The sequence below is a fragment of the Xiphias gladius genome, chromosome 23, assembly GCF_016859285.1.
Source record: "Xiphias gladius isolate SHS-SW01 ecotype Sanya breed wild chromosome 23, ASM1685928v1, whole genome shotgun sequence".
NCBI lineage: Eukaryota > Metazoa > Chordata > Actinopteri > Istiophoriformes > Xiphiidae > Xiphias > Xiphias gladius.
The window spans coordinates 7,180,844-7,200,088 of record NC_053422.1 but is presented as its reverse complement, the minus strand read 5'-3'; the positions used below and the strand labels follow the sequence as shown (position 1 = coordinate 7,200,088).

The window sequence follows — 19,245 nt, the reverse complement described above, 5'->3', positions numbered from 1 at the left end:
TATCTGTTTGTGCCAGACCTCCATTATTTGCATGCCTCAGTGTTGTGTGTGTAATGAGGCCATTGCCTGTCACTTTAGCTTCAGTCAGAGTGAAGACTTGAAGCCAGGTTTACCTCTGGGGAGAATAATAGCCGGCTATTGATTGCCTTTAAACAGTCCAAAACCTGCCTCGTGCTATCTTAATTAGCAGTACTTATGAGGATTTAAATCTAGCCGAGTTTAAACAATTGAGCTTTTGCCTGGCCTACTCAACTCAATTAATGCTTTCATGGTTCTGCATTCTAAATACTGCAGTGTGCCTAAAGATGAATTTGGTGACTTTTGCTGTAGAGGTGAGCTGAGATTGCCTTGTTGTTGAATACACAGTGGTCCAAAATTATGATTAGGCAGTACAAAGCTGTCTGGAATCAGTCAATTAATATTCATAAGGTGAAAGATCTCAATAAAATCTAAAGGCTGGCTGAGCATCAAGCGCTGAACATTTCACTCATTCAGGAGGCCAAATGGTTTGGTGTTGCAATTTGTTTTTTGTAATGGTCATTTGAAACTTTACTTAATATAATTAATTTGTATTTTGGTGCTTTAAAGATTCTTTGGCTTTTTATTATTATTATTGTTATTATTATAATCGTTTATTTGAATGAAAACTAGTGATTTATTCAGATGTGAGTCTTTTATTTCCTCACCGTCAGTACCCAGAGCTGTCACTATGCTCGACTGAGTGGGCCCTGTCTTCCCAACTCCTCCGTTTTCAAAAGCCGGCTGGTTGTCCAACTCTTGGAGCTGCCAATTGAGGCCGAAAAGGTGCATTGCTGTGAAATACACAAAAAAGCTGTGTGGGCTTGTAGAAATGGATATACAAATAAGCAAATAGTCACACAAAAACAGTCAAGCCACTTAAGCTCCAAAGACCTGTGGGAGAGCACAATGCATGGATCCAATGCAGGCAGAAAAAACAGTAACTCCCAACATTTCACTTCACTTTTTATTTTTTGCACTTATTCTACCGTGGGTGTCTTTTGTGTAACCGCAGCACTGATATAGTCCAAAGTCACTTCAATCAATACTTAGGAACCCTATTTCACTAGCATGTTTCCTTGGGGAGTGCTGTTCATTAACGTACCACACAAACAACTACTGTATCAAAGAGAGCATCTGGCGGAGTTTCTACTTTGACACAAAGCTTTCACTTCAGACAAGTAGACGAGATACACTGAAAAAGCCTTAAACCCTCCGAGTCTAATATAACGCAGGAAGGACAGAGAGATACAGCTACATGAGTGTGAAAAAGTAAGAGAGAAAGAGAGAGGAGTGAAATGAGGGAGTGGGACTTTTAAGAAAGTGTAAGACAGTGTATGCAGACAGACAGTCACAGCAGGAGGGGGAAGTGAGAGGGTAAAATGCTGCAACACTCCTCTAGTTCTCTTACATAACTAAACTGTGTCTACCTTTCATTCAGCCAACCTGCTGTATTGTCACAGTATTGGATCCAATCAAACTGTGTTGTTTTGGGAAACTGAGTTGCTTCTGTGAGCGCAGCGAGAGGGCCAGTCTCCTTCAAAGTCAACAGCCGGGGAACATGCTGAGGAAGCATCTTGATTTCCGACCATTTGATCAGCGGGAGGAACTTTTCTCTAACACCCGTCGCCTGGTGGGAAGATAGATATCGACTGCAGCAAATAACTTCAGAGGTAGATGCGGGGCCAGAGAGAATATCAAATTTGAAGGAGACCAAAAGAAAGATGAGAACTAGTATGGAAAATGTATCAATAGGTACTTTTTGAAGAAATAAGGCGTGTGTTTTATTTAAAGATACTTGCCATCAGTTTAGTGAGAATACACACAGCAATGTCCTTGGTAGATTAAATAAACAGGTGCTCCATAGCGTTGAATTCCAATTAAATAATGCAGATTTAACATCCGACATCGAGTGACAATTTTTGGCTACGCAGTACATTCAGCCAGCATCACCCTCAGTGTCAGAATCAATTTTCATTGCTGGTGGAGCAAACCAGCAAAATCATCAGCAACAGAAATGAATGCGGACTGGTCCATCAATATTTTTGACATGTCTGACTTTTCTAAATACTCTGAAATGACTGCATTAATGTGTTTTCCTGACACTACTGATAACATAGTCAGAAAATGTTCTGAATCTTTGTCCATCTTCACCAAATATAGATAATTCTCAATACAGATGAACTAATGTACTGGCAATATTAACAGATGCAGACAAAATATCGCAACTTAATATAATTTGCAAAGAATCAGACCCATCTCTAAAAATATTGTCATTTGTCCCTTACACTGGTAAAACATACAGTACATTCTCCTTGGCCTTGTTAAACTGTAAAACTCCTACTTTTTTAAATACCAACATTTTCAAACAGCATACTGTGCAAATATTTCCAGTTCTGAGACTAACATGTTGGTGGCTTCTAACTGAGCAAAGGCTCCAGAACCTTTAGAAAACACTGTGTGCTGAGCTGGGTCCCAAATTGCAAAGATCAACTGAGGACATCAAGCATTAACCCAAACTGAAACACCCTCTCCAAGAGAGAAAGTAACACGTACTCTTGCAAAATGACTGTCAGCATGGAATTAAAGCAGGTTAAAGTATTTCTTAAAGAATAAAAGGTAGCATAATCTTTTACCCGTCGTTTCTTTATAACATAGGATTCAATAAGACACAATATTTTTTTTAATTTACCATATTAGTTTAGCCTGTAAGCATGCTAACATTTGCTAATTAGTGTTAACACATTTAGTCATAAACCAAAGTGTTAAACAAACTGTCACCCCAATGATGGTGCTAGGTGAAAAGTCAGGGATCAAAGTTATTTGAATTTATCCTCTAAGGACTGAATATTTGTTGCATATTTCAACCAATAGTTGTGTCAAGATATTTCACTCTGAACCACAAATGTCAACCTCATTATGGCCATGGGATCACCAAAGTTGTTCGGATGAATCCTCTGGGGACACTGAACGCCTGTACCGAATGCCATGGCAGTTTATCCAATGTTGGTTGAGATGTTTCAGTCTGGATCAAAGTGGTTGACTGAATGACCAACCAACAAACTGACAGATCAACATTTTCATCCCTTGGGCTGTGCTGTTACCGTGGATAAAAAATGGAAACTTCATGGCACATTTAAGCTAAAAAAAAAAAAAAAAAGGAAAAGATGAATGAGACTTGATGCAAGTCTCATTGTCTAAAAAACTCCTTGACTGGCTTGAATTCTTATTGAAGTCTCTAGCTCATTTAACATGATAAATGCAGAGACTTTCCACGGCTTAATATTGTGCACTCCCATCTCCCAGTAATATCAACTTTCTAGGTATAGAGTACAAAGCAAATTGTGTGTAGCACTGGGCTCTTGCGTATCCGACACACCACACAACTACTGGGAGCCTTCCCATCTTCACTGCTCTTAGTACTCCGTTGCCTGAATCCCCACTTACCTCATCAACAAATTGCTTTGAGGTGAATAGCCCTCAATTTATGAATTTGCATAAATTATTTTTTTGCAGCCTAGCCTAGTTCAATTAATATTAATGGGCCATGAGCAATTCTCTTCTTGGGCAAGATGCTGAAAAACCTGGCCTGTGCAACACCTCCACTGATGATGGATGGTGGTGGTGGTTGGGGGGTTGAATTGTGAGTTCACAACATGTTTGTATGACCTCTGACATCCACATGGTATTTAGTGTACAGAAACACACACACATCTGCCCCAGAAAATGCCTCGACAATCCTCCTGGCTTATCACAGCAAATTCTCCGGTCTTGTTCACATCCTTCTTGCTGGTGTTGTTGCCTGGAAAACATAGTGCTATAAGGTACAAATGAAAGTTGCATCTCTTCTTTATAGGAAAAATAGCTCAGAAAATGTTTGAGCAAAGAAACCTAGTCTATAAGAAACATAAATGGGTATAAAACTAAAACATATTTCCTGTTAAAATATGCAGATGACATTATTCTGATGGCCATTGTCACTAAGAATAATTAGTGCATTTACCAGGGAGAGAGGTGGCCCATCTGGTGTCACGGTGTGCCAACAACAACTTGGAGCTCTAAAGCCTCAAAATTATTAAAATAAACATTGTTTTATGCTGGAATCTGCCTGCACACTCTCCAGAAACTTCCCCGGGGGACTCAGAGAAATAAGCCGCACAGCTAAGAGCATGGCTAGATAGATATTCTTGTTTTCAGTGTCTCCAACAGCCTCAAATGGAATAACAACATCTCTACCACAAGTCTGACCAAGACAGGGTTTGCTCTGGATTGGAGCCACCTCTATCATCCACTCCTCTCTGGTAACTGCTGGGGCTGTGTTTAAACCACCATGCCTACCATGTCAACAATTTCATGAAAATCACTTTAATCAACCATCCTTCTCTGAAAAACACATGAATAACCCAAAACTGATTTTTTTCTATGTCTAATAAATTATTATTTTTTATTTTATTTTTTGGTACAAGTTTTCAGGGGTTTTATTTCATCCTAAATTAGATGATGAAATTAGATTATCCTAAATCTGTGAGATGCACTTTTACAAAACAGCAGATAACAAAAGATAATTCATGCTTCATTTAAAAACATGTTAATTAATATATTCTGTATAATCGCCTAACATTTAAAGGAAAATGTCAGACATAGGAAGTCTATCGTTTTCTACTTGTAAACATTGCGATCAAACATGTTCATTAAGGACATTGTTAACACTTAGTTTTGTTTATGTGGTTCATTTTAAAATGCATTCCCAAAAATCCACATGCTGTTTCTGCATCTAATCAGAGCATCAAAGCTGGACTCGGTCCTGACTGGCTCCCCTATATCTGAGCAATCACTTAAATCCTTCCAATAAGGCAGCTTGGAGAAGTGGAACTGGAAAGCCTCACCTCAGCAGGTTTGCCTCATTTGAATTACAGGAGCTGCTTTTGTTGGTCAGCCAGGGTCCAATTCTGTGTAATGCATGCTATTTAAATTCATTTAAAATAAAAAAAAATATATATAAATAAATACAATATCTCTCTATCTATATCTATATATCTATATCTATATATATATATATATATATATATATATATATATATATATAATCTAAATATAAATATGTGCACTATTTGTTTATAAAATATCATGAGGTATATATCAGTCTAAACCTGAGAACAAAACATAAGAACAAAAGTAAGTAAGAGTAATATGTTACAGTCAACTTCAAGCACAGTGCCATTTTGGTACTGGTCTTTTTGCTAATGGGACTGTGCAACCTCACAGTAGAAAAGTAATAAGAAAGGAAAGGACACTGTAGCTACTTGAGTCACTGCACCTGGCAGGTGAATATGTGGCGGATGAAAGAGAGAGAGGAAGTGGTGGAAACACTCAGACACCTGGGGCAAGTGGCAGAGAGCTGCATCTGTTTAATACTCTCACACACACACACACACACACACACACACACACACACACACACACACACACACACACACACACACATTACACCCAGAAAGCTGAAGCACCGGGCTCACACTCTGGAAACAGGCCAAGAATACAATTCCCAAACATCCGACAGGTCTACAATTAAACAAGTTGTTGATTGTTGGGATGAAAATGTCGTGAATCAATCCAATCTGCTAAGTGACAACAGCTGAACAAATGACTGTTTCCTCATGTTTTCCCTGTGTAAACTAAGCATGTCTGTCATGAGCAGAAGCACAAATAAAAATAGTAACTAATTCCCACACACAGAGGAGCAGTTAAATATATAAAACGTATGTACATATCCAAACTAATTTTATGGAGTGAGATCATGAATGACAACAAGTAACAAAACAGTTAAGTCAATAAAGGGAATGTGAATATTGATATTGATTTAGAGCATTTATGACCTGTCCTCCAAGAGAGCACTCCCCTCTCTATTCACCAATAAAACACTGGTTATAGGATCTTTCCAACAATGTCATATTTCTCCTTATACAACTGTGTCACATTTCCCCTGCCTCCAAGCTGGATGAATACTTATATATCCGCTCTGGGAGAGAGGCACAGTGTAAAGATTAAGGGCTTGGATGACAAGGGAGGGCATAAGGAGAGATTAATCTGTAACAGGTTTATTGCTGTGGTCAAGATTTTAAAGGTTACCAAGAAGTCAGCTTTGACACATGCTGTAAAAAAAAAAATGTTCAAACGCTCTCTCATAGGGAATAATGGCCAAATGAAGGGGGGGGGGCATTAGTTTATCTTCCTGACCGAGATAAAAGCATTTCCTATTTGACAGAATGAGCAAGTTTTGGTTCTAGTACAACAAAGGGTTTGAGGACCAAGGTCTTCTTTAAAGTTCAAGTGTTTGGGACTGTTTCCTTTGTTGTAAGAGTTCAGCTCCTCAACTTGGGTTTCATTTTGATGTTGCCATCTGTGCTTGCCATTTGATCCTCCCTGCCTGTGTTTTAACAGGAACCACCGAGGACATGAATTGGCTGTCGTTCTGTGGATCAGAGGCCTGGGGATGATATGCAGCCCCTGTCAAAGGGAAACGTACAGGAATGTCTTGTTGGAAAATGTACTGGGGCCATTTCTGCATATCTGACTGAGAGCTTAGTGAGACAGACAATACTGAATCCTATCAGGACATCTGTAATTTCTGCAAAAACGAAAAGGCAGTGAAATAGAAATACTCCTAGCGGAGATCAAACTTCATAGAGATTAAGAGGTATGCTGGCTCCATTCACTGTAGGCAGCTCGTCTATCAATTGTTCCGTTTGACTGAATGACATGTCTAAAGATTCTTTAATGCTACCGCAGCTAATGGAGTCATGCTTTCGCTCCCCAAAACTGAGAGAAATACATCGGTTCTGGCAGAAAAGCTACTGGTTTCCGTGTACTCGGCTGACAGTTTGTGCTGCACCTCCATGTCAGGCAACAAACACAAGTATTCGGTGGCAATATTTATGCCAAAGCCTCGGTGTATGGTATAAATATTGTATAAGGTTGATTTGTTTCAAATTTACAGTAATAAAATGTCATGTGTCATTCCTCAGACAAAAAAGTCTCATTGTGGCAGGCTGGGATTGGAAGAAATTTAGGCTCAAGGCGAAAGATCGAGTCTAAAACCACAGTCAGTACAGATGTTCAGCCTAGCATATCTGGTAATGTGAGCGATTTACAGATTTTTAAAGATTTTCACCACCGGAACTTCTTTCAGACACAATCAGGGACTGAAACTTCTAATTGGACCAACGTGAGAAGGAAAAGTAAATTGCTATTATGGAGTTAGTGTAGCCTGCAAGTCTGAAAGACAGTTGTGGGTAGACGACTAGCAGGACTGTAGCTTTGAACTGATGAGTTTAACGTATTTTCAAATGTACAGATGAAGAGTTGGCGAGAAAGTGAGGGTAAAAGCTATAAAGCAAGTGATAAAAGGAAAACCCTGGTGTCTGTCTATGACTGGTAGGGGAAAAATACATGAACAGAGCTGTTAAAGTCTTTTTGGGTAGGTCCAAATCAAGCCTCAGCTCCCTGACAGCAATTCCAAGTCAACTTATACGTCTTCATAGGCCAAGTGCAACTCAAGATGAATGACTTTTCAGGTCTAAATGTAAATCTGAAATTACATGGTTTATTTTGACATTTTCATTTCAAAGTTGTTTCAATTGTGTTTTTTTCCACAGCTGGAATTAGAACATTACAACATAACCCAGTCAAAACTTCTGAATGCTTCAGAGTCTCAAGTCAAGAGTTCAAGGAGTTAAGTCTCAAGAAGTCAAGTCTCACATCCCAATATTTTGACACTTACTATAAGTCTAACCCTGGAGATGTGTGTTTAAGAGACAAAACTAGCTTGTGTGTAACTCTCATTAACATGATAATCTTAATAACGTCCTATAATCTCTCATGCACCGTTTCCTCTAATCTTGCAATTTGTCTGTTTATGTTTTGAGAGCAGATAATCATTGAAAACCTTCCTCGTGTATGAGCTGAAACCAGATTCCAAAATCTGTCAAGCTTCAAAGCCTTACCTATGCAGTAGCAGAGAATGATAGACAGCACCACAGCTATGCCGACAGCGATCAGGGCGGTGCACTTCCAGGAGCAATGTTTAGGTGACTTCTTGAACTTGAAGGCCCCTCTGGACAGGCTGTTTCTGGGCAAGGGGCGCGCCGGCGTGGAGTAAACCGTCCCCGTCGCCATGGTGTAACCGGGGGCAGCTGCGCCAAAGAAAGGTGTCGTTCCTGTGCCCGTTTTAAAAAGAAAGTGCCTGCAGAGGGGGAAAAAAGAATTAGGAGAACATAGTATTGAACAAATGGCAATAAAACGAGCGATGGTTCAAAACAGCATCCTAAAAGTCAGAATTGTGAAACTGCCAATGCAACCATGTCTCCTAGAAATTACGTCTCTATAAAACTAAACTGCAACAGCAAATGCATGTTTGTAGTAAACAAAGTTAGGATTCCATTTTCTGTTAATGTAATGAAGAAATTTTGTTAATTAAAATATTTTTCCACAAATACGTTCCTACTGAACGTATCAGTAAAATGTTCACAGACAATGTATTTGATTTCAGCCAAAGTATCTGATCTTGCAGTACGGTATCCACTTGTAGCGACTACAGCATGATTTGACTCTATTTGTGGTAATTTTTAGACACTCACAACACTTTGTCAAGATAAGGAAAGATGGTGGTCTGGTTTAATACGGTAAAAGTTCACGGTGACGACTCATAAAAAAGTACCAAAAACGATAGCGTAACGATAGTGTAACTCTCATGTGTATCAGACTGCAAGAGGCACTGGGTTATATTGTAATATCCAGTATAATCCTGACATTGGAAGAGGTTAACAAAAAGTACCTCATAAAAACAATCATCTCCCACTTGCCCTTTTACAACTGGGCCTTTGCTAATAGCCCATTATACCTGGGGTAATTAAGAGGGTTTAATCAAATGCACTACGGAGTGATCGTCCTATTAACTTTTAAACCCCACGTGAAAAGCTCTTAAGTAAATGAATTAAGCCTTGTTGCCACTCTTGCCACTACTTAGAGATTAATACCCAAATGCCTCCAGGCTTATTGGGGCAGCCAGGGAAATTGGACAGATTGACCATGCATTGCAAATGCTCTTCCAGTCTAGAACTGTAGATTTCATAGCTAACACTTTGTCCATTTTTGATGAAAAAAAATATGTATATAAAATCTTTTTTTTTTAAATATTCCAACAAACTGTCAAGCAATATTTACTATTTTATACTATATTTTACACTATACTATTTTGTAGATTACTGGTAAGAACTCTTTAATGGCGTGTGTCTTTTTTCTAATTTATTTCTTTTTAATTTCTTTTAGATAATGGATAACTCTAATTAAAGTCTTATATTCTTCACCCAGGATTGCTCTAGGAGCTGAACAAAAGCTTGACTATAAAACACTGTGTAAGCTAATTAGTAATACTAGCAGAAAATCAGAGTAAATAATTTGTATAACCAAACCTGTATTATTCAGTTGATGGTTGTTGTGCGTGAATACTCTGCTTCACACTCACTGTCACAGACAGAATTATACCTGAGAGTACCTGCCCGGTGCTACCATAGTCATAACTTTTCAACCGGAGCAGCTGGGGGTTAAGTGCCTTGCTCAAGAGCACTTCAACAGAGGGTAAATAAAGTGGGGAAAGAGCTGCAAATTCACTTCCTTTTTCAGGCATATGCCCGCATGATCCGCATTTACCAAAATAAAAGTTATAAGAGCTTTACAAACTGTATAAAAGGTGAGGTCAAGGGGTTTAAAACTACCACTAAATACAATTAAACACATTTACAAAGTAATCTAGCAATAAAGGCAGAATCCCAAAGCAGCAAACACCTGAATAAGAGTGATAATATGGTTAAATGTCACTTCAAACAAACAAATGAGTACGAGAGTTCATTTTTTTCTTTTTTTAGAGGAAGGGCCAGAGAAAGCGTGGCCCCTCTTTCTTGCTCTTGCATCCTCAACTGTCTACAGAAAGTCTTACACAAGTCGTGTTTTTTGTGTTCTATATATACCAGGAAGAGGGGGTTGCCATGGGAACCGCTAATTTAAATACACCACTAAAGTGATGAAGAAGTGTTTGCTCATCAATTATTTCTGCGGCATCTCTGAAGTCTCGTAAAAGTTTCTTAAAGACTTTTTTTTTAAATCCTCACTGCGAATCTGTACTAAATGAATTTGAGAACGGCTAAATGTGCAAAACCTGAAGCCGAGTATTTAAGGACTAAAAATCCATGTAGTTCTCTGGTTATGTGATTGGAACGACGGGTCAACAAGCTTTAGGGAAGCTGTAAGTGCGCATAAAACAGTTACATCAACAATGATATTCTTTTATTCAGACTAAACGTTGTTTGCTGAGTGAAGTTCATCATATATTAGTTGAATACAGTTTGAACAGATGTGAGAGAGGAACAAATCATAAACCTACATCATATTGCATTGTTAAGATTTCAACCCCGCCGCTGATATTTCCAGCTACTTCCCATCTCCTGTGAGGACGTCTCTGAGGTAAAACCTCCCCTGATCAATTCTCGACTAATAGAACAAATGTCAGATTTGGATCGTCTGGCTCCTCAATGCCGCCGACTGACACATCCTGTCATGGACAGACAGGGATTCCATTTAAAGGTTACGGTGTGTCACTGCTGGAATGACAATGCTCCGGGCGCCCGCAACCTGAAGAAGTTTGGATTTCCTCAGTCGGGAACAGTCTGTACTGCAGCCGCGGCAGACTCTGCAGCATGCAGTTGGATATGAATTGAGGTCAGAACTTGCAGAATTACGGAGGTGGCAGACATGTAGTCAGAAACACAGGCAAATACACACTGCTATCTCGGGAGTTCAGTGTAAGTGGATGCACTGTGATGAGGTAGACAGGAAGGCAGACTGGGAGGTGTGTGTTTGTGTATGTGTGTGTTGGGAGGGGAACACACTCTATTTGAGGAAGGTTTATAGCTATAGCAAGTTTGCGGAGATGATCTGGAGGCAGTTTTGCTTGTAAATAAGTGTCTCAGATATACTTATACTCTTATTTATGCAAAGAAAAGAGTACATAATGATCTCTTGGCCTCCAAGTCAAAGACACCTGAACTAAAAACACAAAACAAAGGCACATTTGTAGAACTGTAATGATGAAAATTATTCATGAAAAGAATGGAATAACAGTATTAATAAATATTAAACATTAAAACACATGGAAACAGATAATAAAATAGTGTTTCTTTGCATGTATGTAGTGGACTGAACAATCTGAATGCACATATGAGACGCCTTGGGTGGTTTAAAACTAGAAAGTAGATCATATTTCAGTTATTTACATCACTTTTGCCTTGTACAAACGTAGAGTGAAACTAAAAATCGGAATCTGTGTGCACCAGCATCACCGAGACAAATTCCTACACTGGACATTTATTGCACTCGGCATTTCAGGTGCTGATGTTTTTCGTGTCTGCCCCCCTCCTTTTTTTTTTTTTTTCTCTCTAAAGCGCAGACTGAAGGGGTCAAAAGATGAAATGCTGTCGGACATGATTAACAAACAGTGGACCAGTGTTAATGTCTGCAGCTATACACATTGGATGACCGGCTGTAATTGATTACAGCCAGTGTGATGCAACAAGGCACATTACTATGCTAATCCAGTCAGCCCTAGTGATAGCAATGTGGTATGCTGTGAGTGAGAGAGAGGGAGAAGGAAAAGAGACAATCAGGAGAGTGTGAGACTGAGAGGGAAAGCGGGCAAATGAATGGCTGCGTGTCAGTGTGATCGCAGTGTGTTTGTGTGCACGCCTGTCTGTCCCATTGAGAAGCCTGTAACAAAAAAGCCGCAGCCAGCCTGGTCTCCTCTGCTCTCACAATATTGCTTGTCATCAGGATGACATTTGAAAAAATCCTCATAGAGGACAAAAGACTAAACAGTGAGTGGGTGGATTTGTGTACGGCTAAGCACCAGCTGGAGGGGTTAGAGAGCACACTAGAAACAATGCAAATCGAAGCCCTCAGAATACGTAATCTGCCCATTAGCTGCTGTTCTGTTTTAGCATTAGCATTTCAAGGTGAGAGCCGGAATAATCAGGACGCTTTAATCCATGCTTGAAAAAAAAAAAAAAGACTACAGATGTGGTGTGGCATCGCAGAGACTCATTTTCACACTAGCTGCCATCGCCGTCGCTCTCCCCCAGATCACCAACTGCCCTCTCACCAGGGGGGCCTGCTAGCAGGTGCTATTCTGGTACCACTAGATCCGCACCCATGTGACGGCATTTCAGTGCTGCCGTGCTCTTCTGTGTCTGTCCTCCCCACGGAGATCAGCATGGTGCCATCTTGAGTCACTCCCCCCGAGTGCTCAGGTTGTTTGCACATGGAATTCATTATATTTAACGATCTCGACCAGGTACGGCATGAGAAGGGCTCGGCTCATCTGTGCATACGTTCAAGATGGTCTTTAGAGTCTAACTCTGGGCCGGAGACAGTTACTCTGTAGCTTAACCTTGAGGGACAGTTGTGGTGAGGACATGTTCCGCTACAGTTGAAATGCTGGTTTATTGTAGCTGCTGCGGGTTAAATTTGTAATGTGTAACTTATTTTTGTACTTGAATAACTATTTCGATTGCTCTTCACCATCGATCCTTTGTTGATGAAAGCGTCTAGATTGGCTGGCAAAAATCATCTGGAACAGATGCACTTAATTTTGGAAGCAGCAGCAACAGTTTATAGAAATAAGAGGAAAATATTGCAATACTCTGGAATCATCACAGAACTGTGTGCTTGGCACTAAACATGTTGGCAAAATAGACAAAAAAGGACAACACACGAGAAAAAGAAATAAATAAGTCTCGAGGATTACCACTTTGTCTACACCACCTTCCACTTTGGCAAGTAACCAGCCATCACTGCGAGCTCCTCTCTATTCCAACGGGCTAGTTGGCTGGTATCTTACACAACTAATCAGTCCTGGTGCAATCCCGACACTGTGTCTGATGTACAAAAAAAAAAAAGTTCAGCTTTCCTCCTCTGATGTGAAGCATGACTGTCTGACTCATGATTTACATGTGCATCCCACGCAAACAACGCCACACGCACACACGCACGCACACACACACACACACACACACACACACGGGCGAGCACAAAAACCAAATCCTACTTGAATTTCCTCTGCTATTCTTTTTCGCCCCCGAGTTCCATTCTAACACATTTTCCTTCAGGAAAATGTACTGTCTGTGGGAAAGTGTACAACATGATGATTTTAAAGCTGAGACATAATTTCATTTCACCGAAGGACTCCCTTGACACATGAATCCAATGGGGATTGACAGTACATTTATAACGGCGACGTGTGGCCGGGCAGGCCTTCAAAAGACTCATTCTGAAATGTCTAGCTGAACATCACTGAATCCAAGTGACAAAATATGCTAAAATGGGCTTCAAAGGACATACATATATATGAGCAGACGCCTACTGTATCTTACCCTATGGACCACTTATAGAGGTTATATTACCCGGACCATAAAGACGTCAAAAATACATATTTCACGCATGCTGATATAGTCTATTTTAAACAAAGGAGTAAGTATTGTTCAAGAATAATTACCATTTATGTGCAATGGTCTCTTAAGGGACATGACAATTCATTCTGTGATGAAATTGAATAGAATATTTTTAATTGAAAATATCACAAAATACTGTTCAAGTGGAGCCAAGTGGTTAGTAAGGGAACCCTGAGGGGTTTATTAAAAGTTCTCCACACACTTTAAAGGTTCTAAATGTCTCCTCTCTACTTTCCGAATAGCAATGAACAGCAAGCTGTAATACTGCTCTGTTGCCGACTAATTGAGCCCTTTAAAAGGAGTGGTCTTGGTTAGCAAAAAAGCCGAACAAAAGCTGGAGTGGAATAATTTCGTAGATGTACCTCAGGTGTAAAACCTGCATTGAACTGTCCAGTCAATCCATAGTCTGACATGGGATTGGGGCATCATTTTATTAAAATTTTTGTTTGTGTTTAGCAGAGATCTGGTATAAATGTTCTGCAGGAAAGTGGCACTTTGTGTACATTTTCAATTTTACCAACAGGTTATGGGCGACTTCTTATACTGTTACTGTGCTCACCCCGTGAGTCCAAGTTGCGCTACTGACTGATGTTTGTGTCATGCTTACCGCTCTGAGCTGTTAGGGAAGGCTCCGTTCATCCGACGCATGTGTTTGATCCTTACTAAACTGCGGGAGTAAAGTAACACACCTCTCACAGCGGGATCAGTGACTTTATTCACTCACCGTATGATAATGAGCAGTAGTTACAATAGTAGCTACGGCGTGTAGCGCTTCTCCCATTTAGAAGAACACGGAAAACTATTTGCTGAGAAATCTAGTTGGTATCGAGTCAAATTAGCACACTAGTGCTCTGAAGACCAACAATTTTATGGGAGGTTACACACACATAATTCATTACTGCTAATTGCTGTAAGAGTAGCTAATGCTGTCAGATGACTGCTTTATTTTTCAAGGGGGTCAAGTCACAGGTAATATATTAAACAAGATCATGGCATTTTTGATTTATACTTGACACTTTCTTAATCAACCGCCTTGTAGAGAATAATTTACTGTCCGCATATGTGACCACATGTGCTGTGCTGCATAAGAAATAAAATCCATGTTCATGTCGAGGATTCAAAAGAGATCGACACCCCTTGCGGTACCTGAGGCCACTGACGCGCGTGCTGTGCCAGGACAAAAACCCCCGAAGGGAGCATAATAAATACTTTTCTGCAGCTTCTGTTTTCATTTCCCAACCTGGTGGTTTTACTTGACATGTGCAATTATGTGGTGAACCGGGTCTTCCCTTTTGGCCCTGTTGGTTCGCAGCAGCCCTCTGTTCCCACCCACTGACAAGCACTTGATTTAGAGTCCACTGTGTTGATTTATGCCTCAGTTGATGATAGGTGTGCACATATTGTTTTGTCAATACGGCTGAGACAGCTCAAGGTCATTGCGCGGTCTCAATCACTGCATCTTCCCGAGAAAGGGAAACTGTCACCACATATCCCGATTGATCCAGTCAGATCCTAAGACGTTGTTACTCCGTGCCGCCACACACTAAATTCAAAGTTTACATTCATCTAAGGCTCAGAAAGGGTACGCTGTGCCAGGGAAATATCAGGCTAGAATGCAATCATATACTCAAGGCCATTTCTGAGTCAGAGCGCAATGTACCACACTTCATTAGCCGGGATATTTTGAGCTCACTGATTAAGAAAGATGTAACTGATGTTTCAGGAGGAAAACTTGGCAGTGGCTCCTATGACAAAGTAGTATCTCCTACACAGCAAAATTTGATATAAGACACAATCCGCTTCCCAAGTTTCTTGTTAAGTTATAGCCTCTCTGATTTGAGCTGGCAAGCTCTCTGATATTCATGTAGTTCCCTGTAATCATGCACTCTCCCTCTGAGTGTAGGTCTGTCTAATTTAGTAATCAGCTCTTAATTGTTGGTGAACACAAACGCAAAAAAAAAAAAAAAAACCTATAAGCACTTGACAGAATTATTTACAAGAGAGGAAAAACTATGACCGTATTTATCAAACTCAGCGGTAACCGTATTATGCCATGCCCAAATTATGATAATTTAACCTGATGAGGTGTAGTCATTAAAAACAGGCCAAAAATGAGACACACTTAAATATTCTAAACACAGGACTGAATTTTCCTTTTATTATCCACCCATGTTTGGTTGACTAGTACTAAAAGCATTAATAAAATCATCAGGTGTTGAGAATTACTGTTTATTTTTTTAATTCCCAGTGTGTTCCACGGCCTCGGTTGTTGGCAGCCCCGCTTTTATCTTGGGGAAGGTGGAGGCTTCCATGATTCTACCGTCTACCAAGACGACCGTCTACCAGCACTTTATTCCCATTCTACTGAACCTTAACCTGTCTACATGGGTGATACCAATTCTGTGCTTTCCTGAAAACGTTGCAGGTCATACAAATGATTTCGAAGGTGTGGTGGAGCCACAAAAGAACAAATATTAATAAAATGCTGATGATTCATCTTTGTCAACAGAAAAACAACAACAACAAACAAACACACACACTGCTGGTTCAGTCATGACTGAGTGAGTCCCTGTTAACACTGACTGAGTACATTCTATGAATATGGGCCGATATCTGAAGTCTCAAAAACACATCAAACAAGCCAGTGGATTTATCAGACAAGCCAATAGATTTGAGGAATTCAAGACAGGAGGCAATTAAGCTATCAAATGAAATATTGTTTATATATACAGTATATATATATATATATATATATATATATATATATATATATATAGTAGTATAGTTTATAGTACTATTTGTGTTGTGTTACAATGTAATATGTATAAAACTCCTGGAATCCTTTTACATTGAAATTTTGAACAGCAAGTTGGCGTTTTAACTTTTAAAAGCCCCCCCCCATGATGCACATCGTTTTGCTTTCTGAGTCAGTGAAGATGGCCTCACAACACCTGGACCTGATTGTCCCACCTCTGTTGTAGTTCACAGCGGGTCACTCACCTGCTCTCCAGGGCCACATTGCTGCCCAGGACCCAGCTGTCCTGCAGCTGGACGCATTCTGCTGTACTCTGCAAGTCGGCCGCCAGGCCGGCTGTGGGCGGCGGGCTTGGGCTCCTCTGATTGGCCAGTGAGCTGCGGCTCAGGGACGTGATGGACGGATGCTGCTTGTGTGGGGGTGGGGCTGGTGGGAGAGGTGGTGGGCCTTGCTGACTAGATAGATGATCACCTGAAGAGAAGCAAAGGAAAGGAGATTTCAGAATATTAGAGTATTCTTAGGAGGGGCAACATCAAATCGCAGCAAAGTATTCTGCTGGTTAAAATTACACCTGGAGTTAACCAACTGGATTGCTAGGAGAGATGGGTAAGATCTGCCTTGTATGCAAGATATAACAGTATACAGGCACCTAACAGACCCAGAAAAGTAAATACAACCAAGAGCAAGACATTAAAATGGGATGCAACTTCTGCAGAAAAAAGGGGGAATAAGATCTTCTTTTATGGCAACACACATAATAATTGTCGCAAAATGCCACATGGCTGACAGTTGGGTTCTCTTAAACAGAAGGTCACTCAGAGAGGCAGCTGTTCTTTTATGGGTGCGTACCGCAATGTTTCACGTTTGATTACAGCCAGAGAAGACTCTCAAATAACTAATGACCAGAACATCCATTAGAGCTCTGAGAGAACAGGTTTTCCAATTTCACACAAAGCTGTGTAATTGGCCCCCAGAATGGCATGTGGTGATTATCTATCCATCTTCCCTGTTTAAAAAGGTAAAAACCCACAGTGCTGACAATTCTGATTTGCTCCAATGAGCCCCAAATGGGTATCGTCTTTCTTTCCTTACAGAGGCTTAGAGACGACTGAGAAAACTGGGAGATGTGTCTTTTAGGAGCTGTTGTGGGTTTTGCCTTGACAGCATGAATTTTTATAAAGCCTAAAGCAGATAAATTTAGAAGCATATGAACACTGAAGGTTGGTTCAGGTGCACGATTTAACCTCTGTCTACCATGCATAAAGCCCGTGTGCTCTTAAAGCCACGGATCAACATCTGCCCCATGCTATTGGCTAAACAGAGCAACTTTGTTGAAAGGACGTTAGTCACTGCTTTGGAAGGAGCCTTTAATGACCATGCAATTTTTGTCCTTGTTTACGTGCTTCCACTTTTCACTGTGCCCTTCTATGCATAAAATAAGCTATTCAATGCAGGCAAATGAGCCTTGAATTTTGTTCCACGGTGCCAGGAGGAAACATACTGTATATGCCATTCAGAGCTAGGACATCATTTCCACCACTTCGAGGTAAAAGCCTGTAGGCTACTGTACAGGCAGGCTGTTGGTACGACGGAATATTATCTCTCCCGTATGCAAACGAAAATTACAGTCGAAATATATACTGTACGGAATACTGTGATAAGAGTTATTACAGAGAGTAAAACTGCTCTCCACAAGTTAATTGCAGGGACAGCCGCAGTTGTAATAAAGACTTAGCGGGGGCAGGTTGTACCAATCATTTCTGTGACTGATTGCTTGCATTTTTTTTTTTTTTTTTTAATACCAATAGTTATTTTAGAACATCTGTTTCATCTGTACAGAGACAGACAGATAAACAAATAGACAAATAGACACAGACACTGTTTTGACATAGTTCTCTTGACATATAAGAATGAATGGTGCGGAGCAGAATCAGGAGTGACAAGAGCAGAAGACCACTCTCAGATGAACTGATTCCTGACTGCAATTAAATAGCAACAGCGTGTAACTATAAATACCATAAAGGTAAAGTCATCACAAGCAGATGAAGGTTTGTTTTTGTTTTTTTCCCCTTTTTGGCAGACTTTGATCAGACTTTGATCAAACCCAATCAAATATGATCCCCTCAAAACCCCAACCCACCTTGTTCGAAGTAAATTGCGAGTCCTAACACACGAATGACCTGCGATCAGCTGTGGTACTGGCATTTGAAAAATACAATGCTGCCATGAGTTAGTGATTGATAATGGATACAAGACGTCCCACTCCTCTCCAGGGCTAGACTGTGAGCGCTATTAGAAAAGTGTTAGGTAGGCTAATAGAAATGTGGATTATCTACCAACACTGGCTGGTTTTACTTCACCTCTGGGCCTTATTCCATTGTATGACTGTATGAGCCTGCAGCAGCCATGAACTCTACTTCACTTTCAATCAGACGTATTTTTCCTATAAACAGCACACACTCCCGTAACATTACAATGTCAATGAGGGGTGGGGTGTGTGTGTGTGTGTGTGTGTGTGTGTGTGTGTGTGTGTGTGTGTGTGTGTGTGTGTGTTGAGGGTGAGGCAGGGATAAAGCAGAGGGGACAATCAGGTCCAATGACCTAATATGGAGGTAAATTGGAAGGTTGATTGCTAAAAAGCATTATTTGTAGAAATAAAAGTTTTACGGAAATATATTTTTTTTAATAATCACCACTGAAGAAAAGATCAAAAACAAGTTGAATGTCCATTTCAAGGTATCAAATGATTTCATCTCAAAGAAGTGCAACATCCCTCCTAAAAACACAATAAACGCCCCTCTTTTGTGAAGCGCATAAAAACCACTGTATTCGTTCTCCTGTTCAAACATCATCTTATCACGCCCACAAATGACACAGTCAATCCCTGTAACCAATATGCCCCCACATTACACATTA

The 19,245-nt window shown here is 40.3% G+C and overlaps 1 protein-coding gene across 1 annotated transcript in view; it reads right to left on the bottom strand.

The window, feature by feature from the left end:
- Positions 1 to 19,245, bottom strand: part of si:dkey-237h12.3 (teneurin-3) — a 145,524-nt gene that overhangs the window by 69,059 nt on the left and 57,220 nt on the right. The window contains exons 6-8 of the mRNA XM_040120290.1: positions 16,575 to 16,784; positions 8,022 to 8,260; positions 687 to 812 (exon numbers count right to left, since the gene is read on the bottom strand). Of these exons, the coding sequence (XP_039976224.1) occupies positions 687 to 812; positions 8,022 to 8,260; positions 16,575 to 16,784 (575 nt within the window). The remainder of the gene's footprint in view (positions 1 to 686; positions 813 to 8,021; positions 8,261 to 16,574; positions 16,785 to 19,245) is intronic.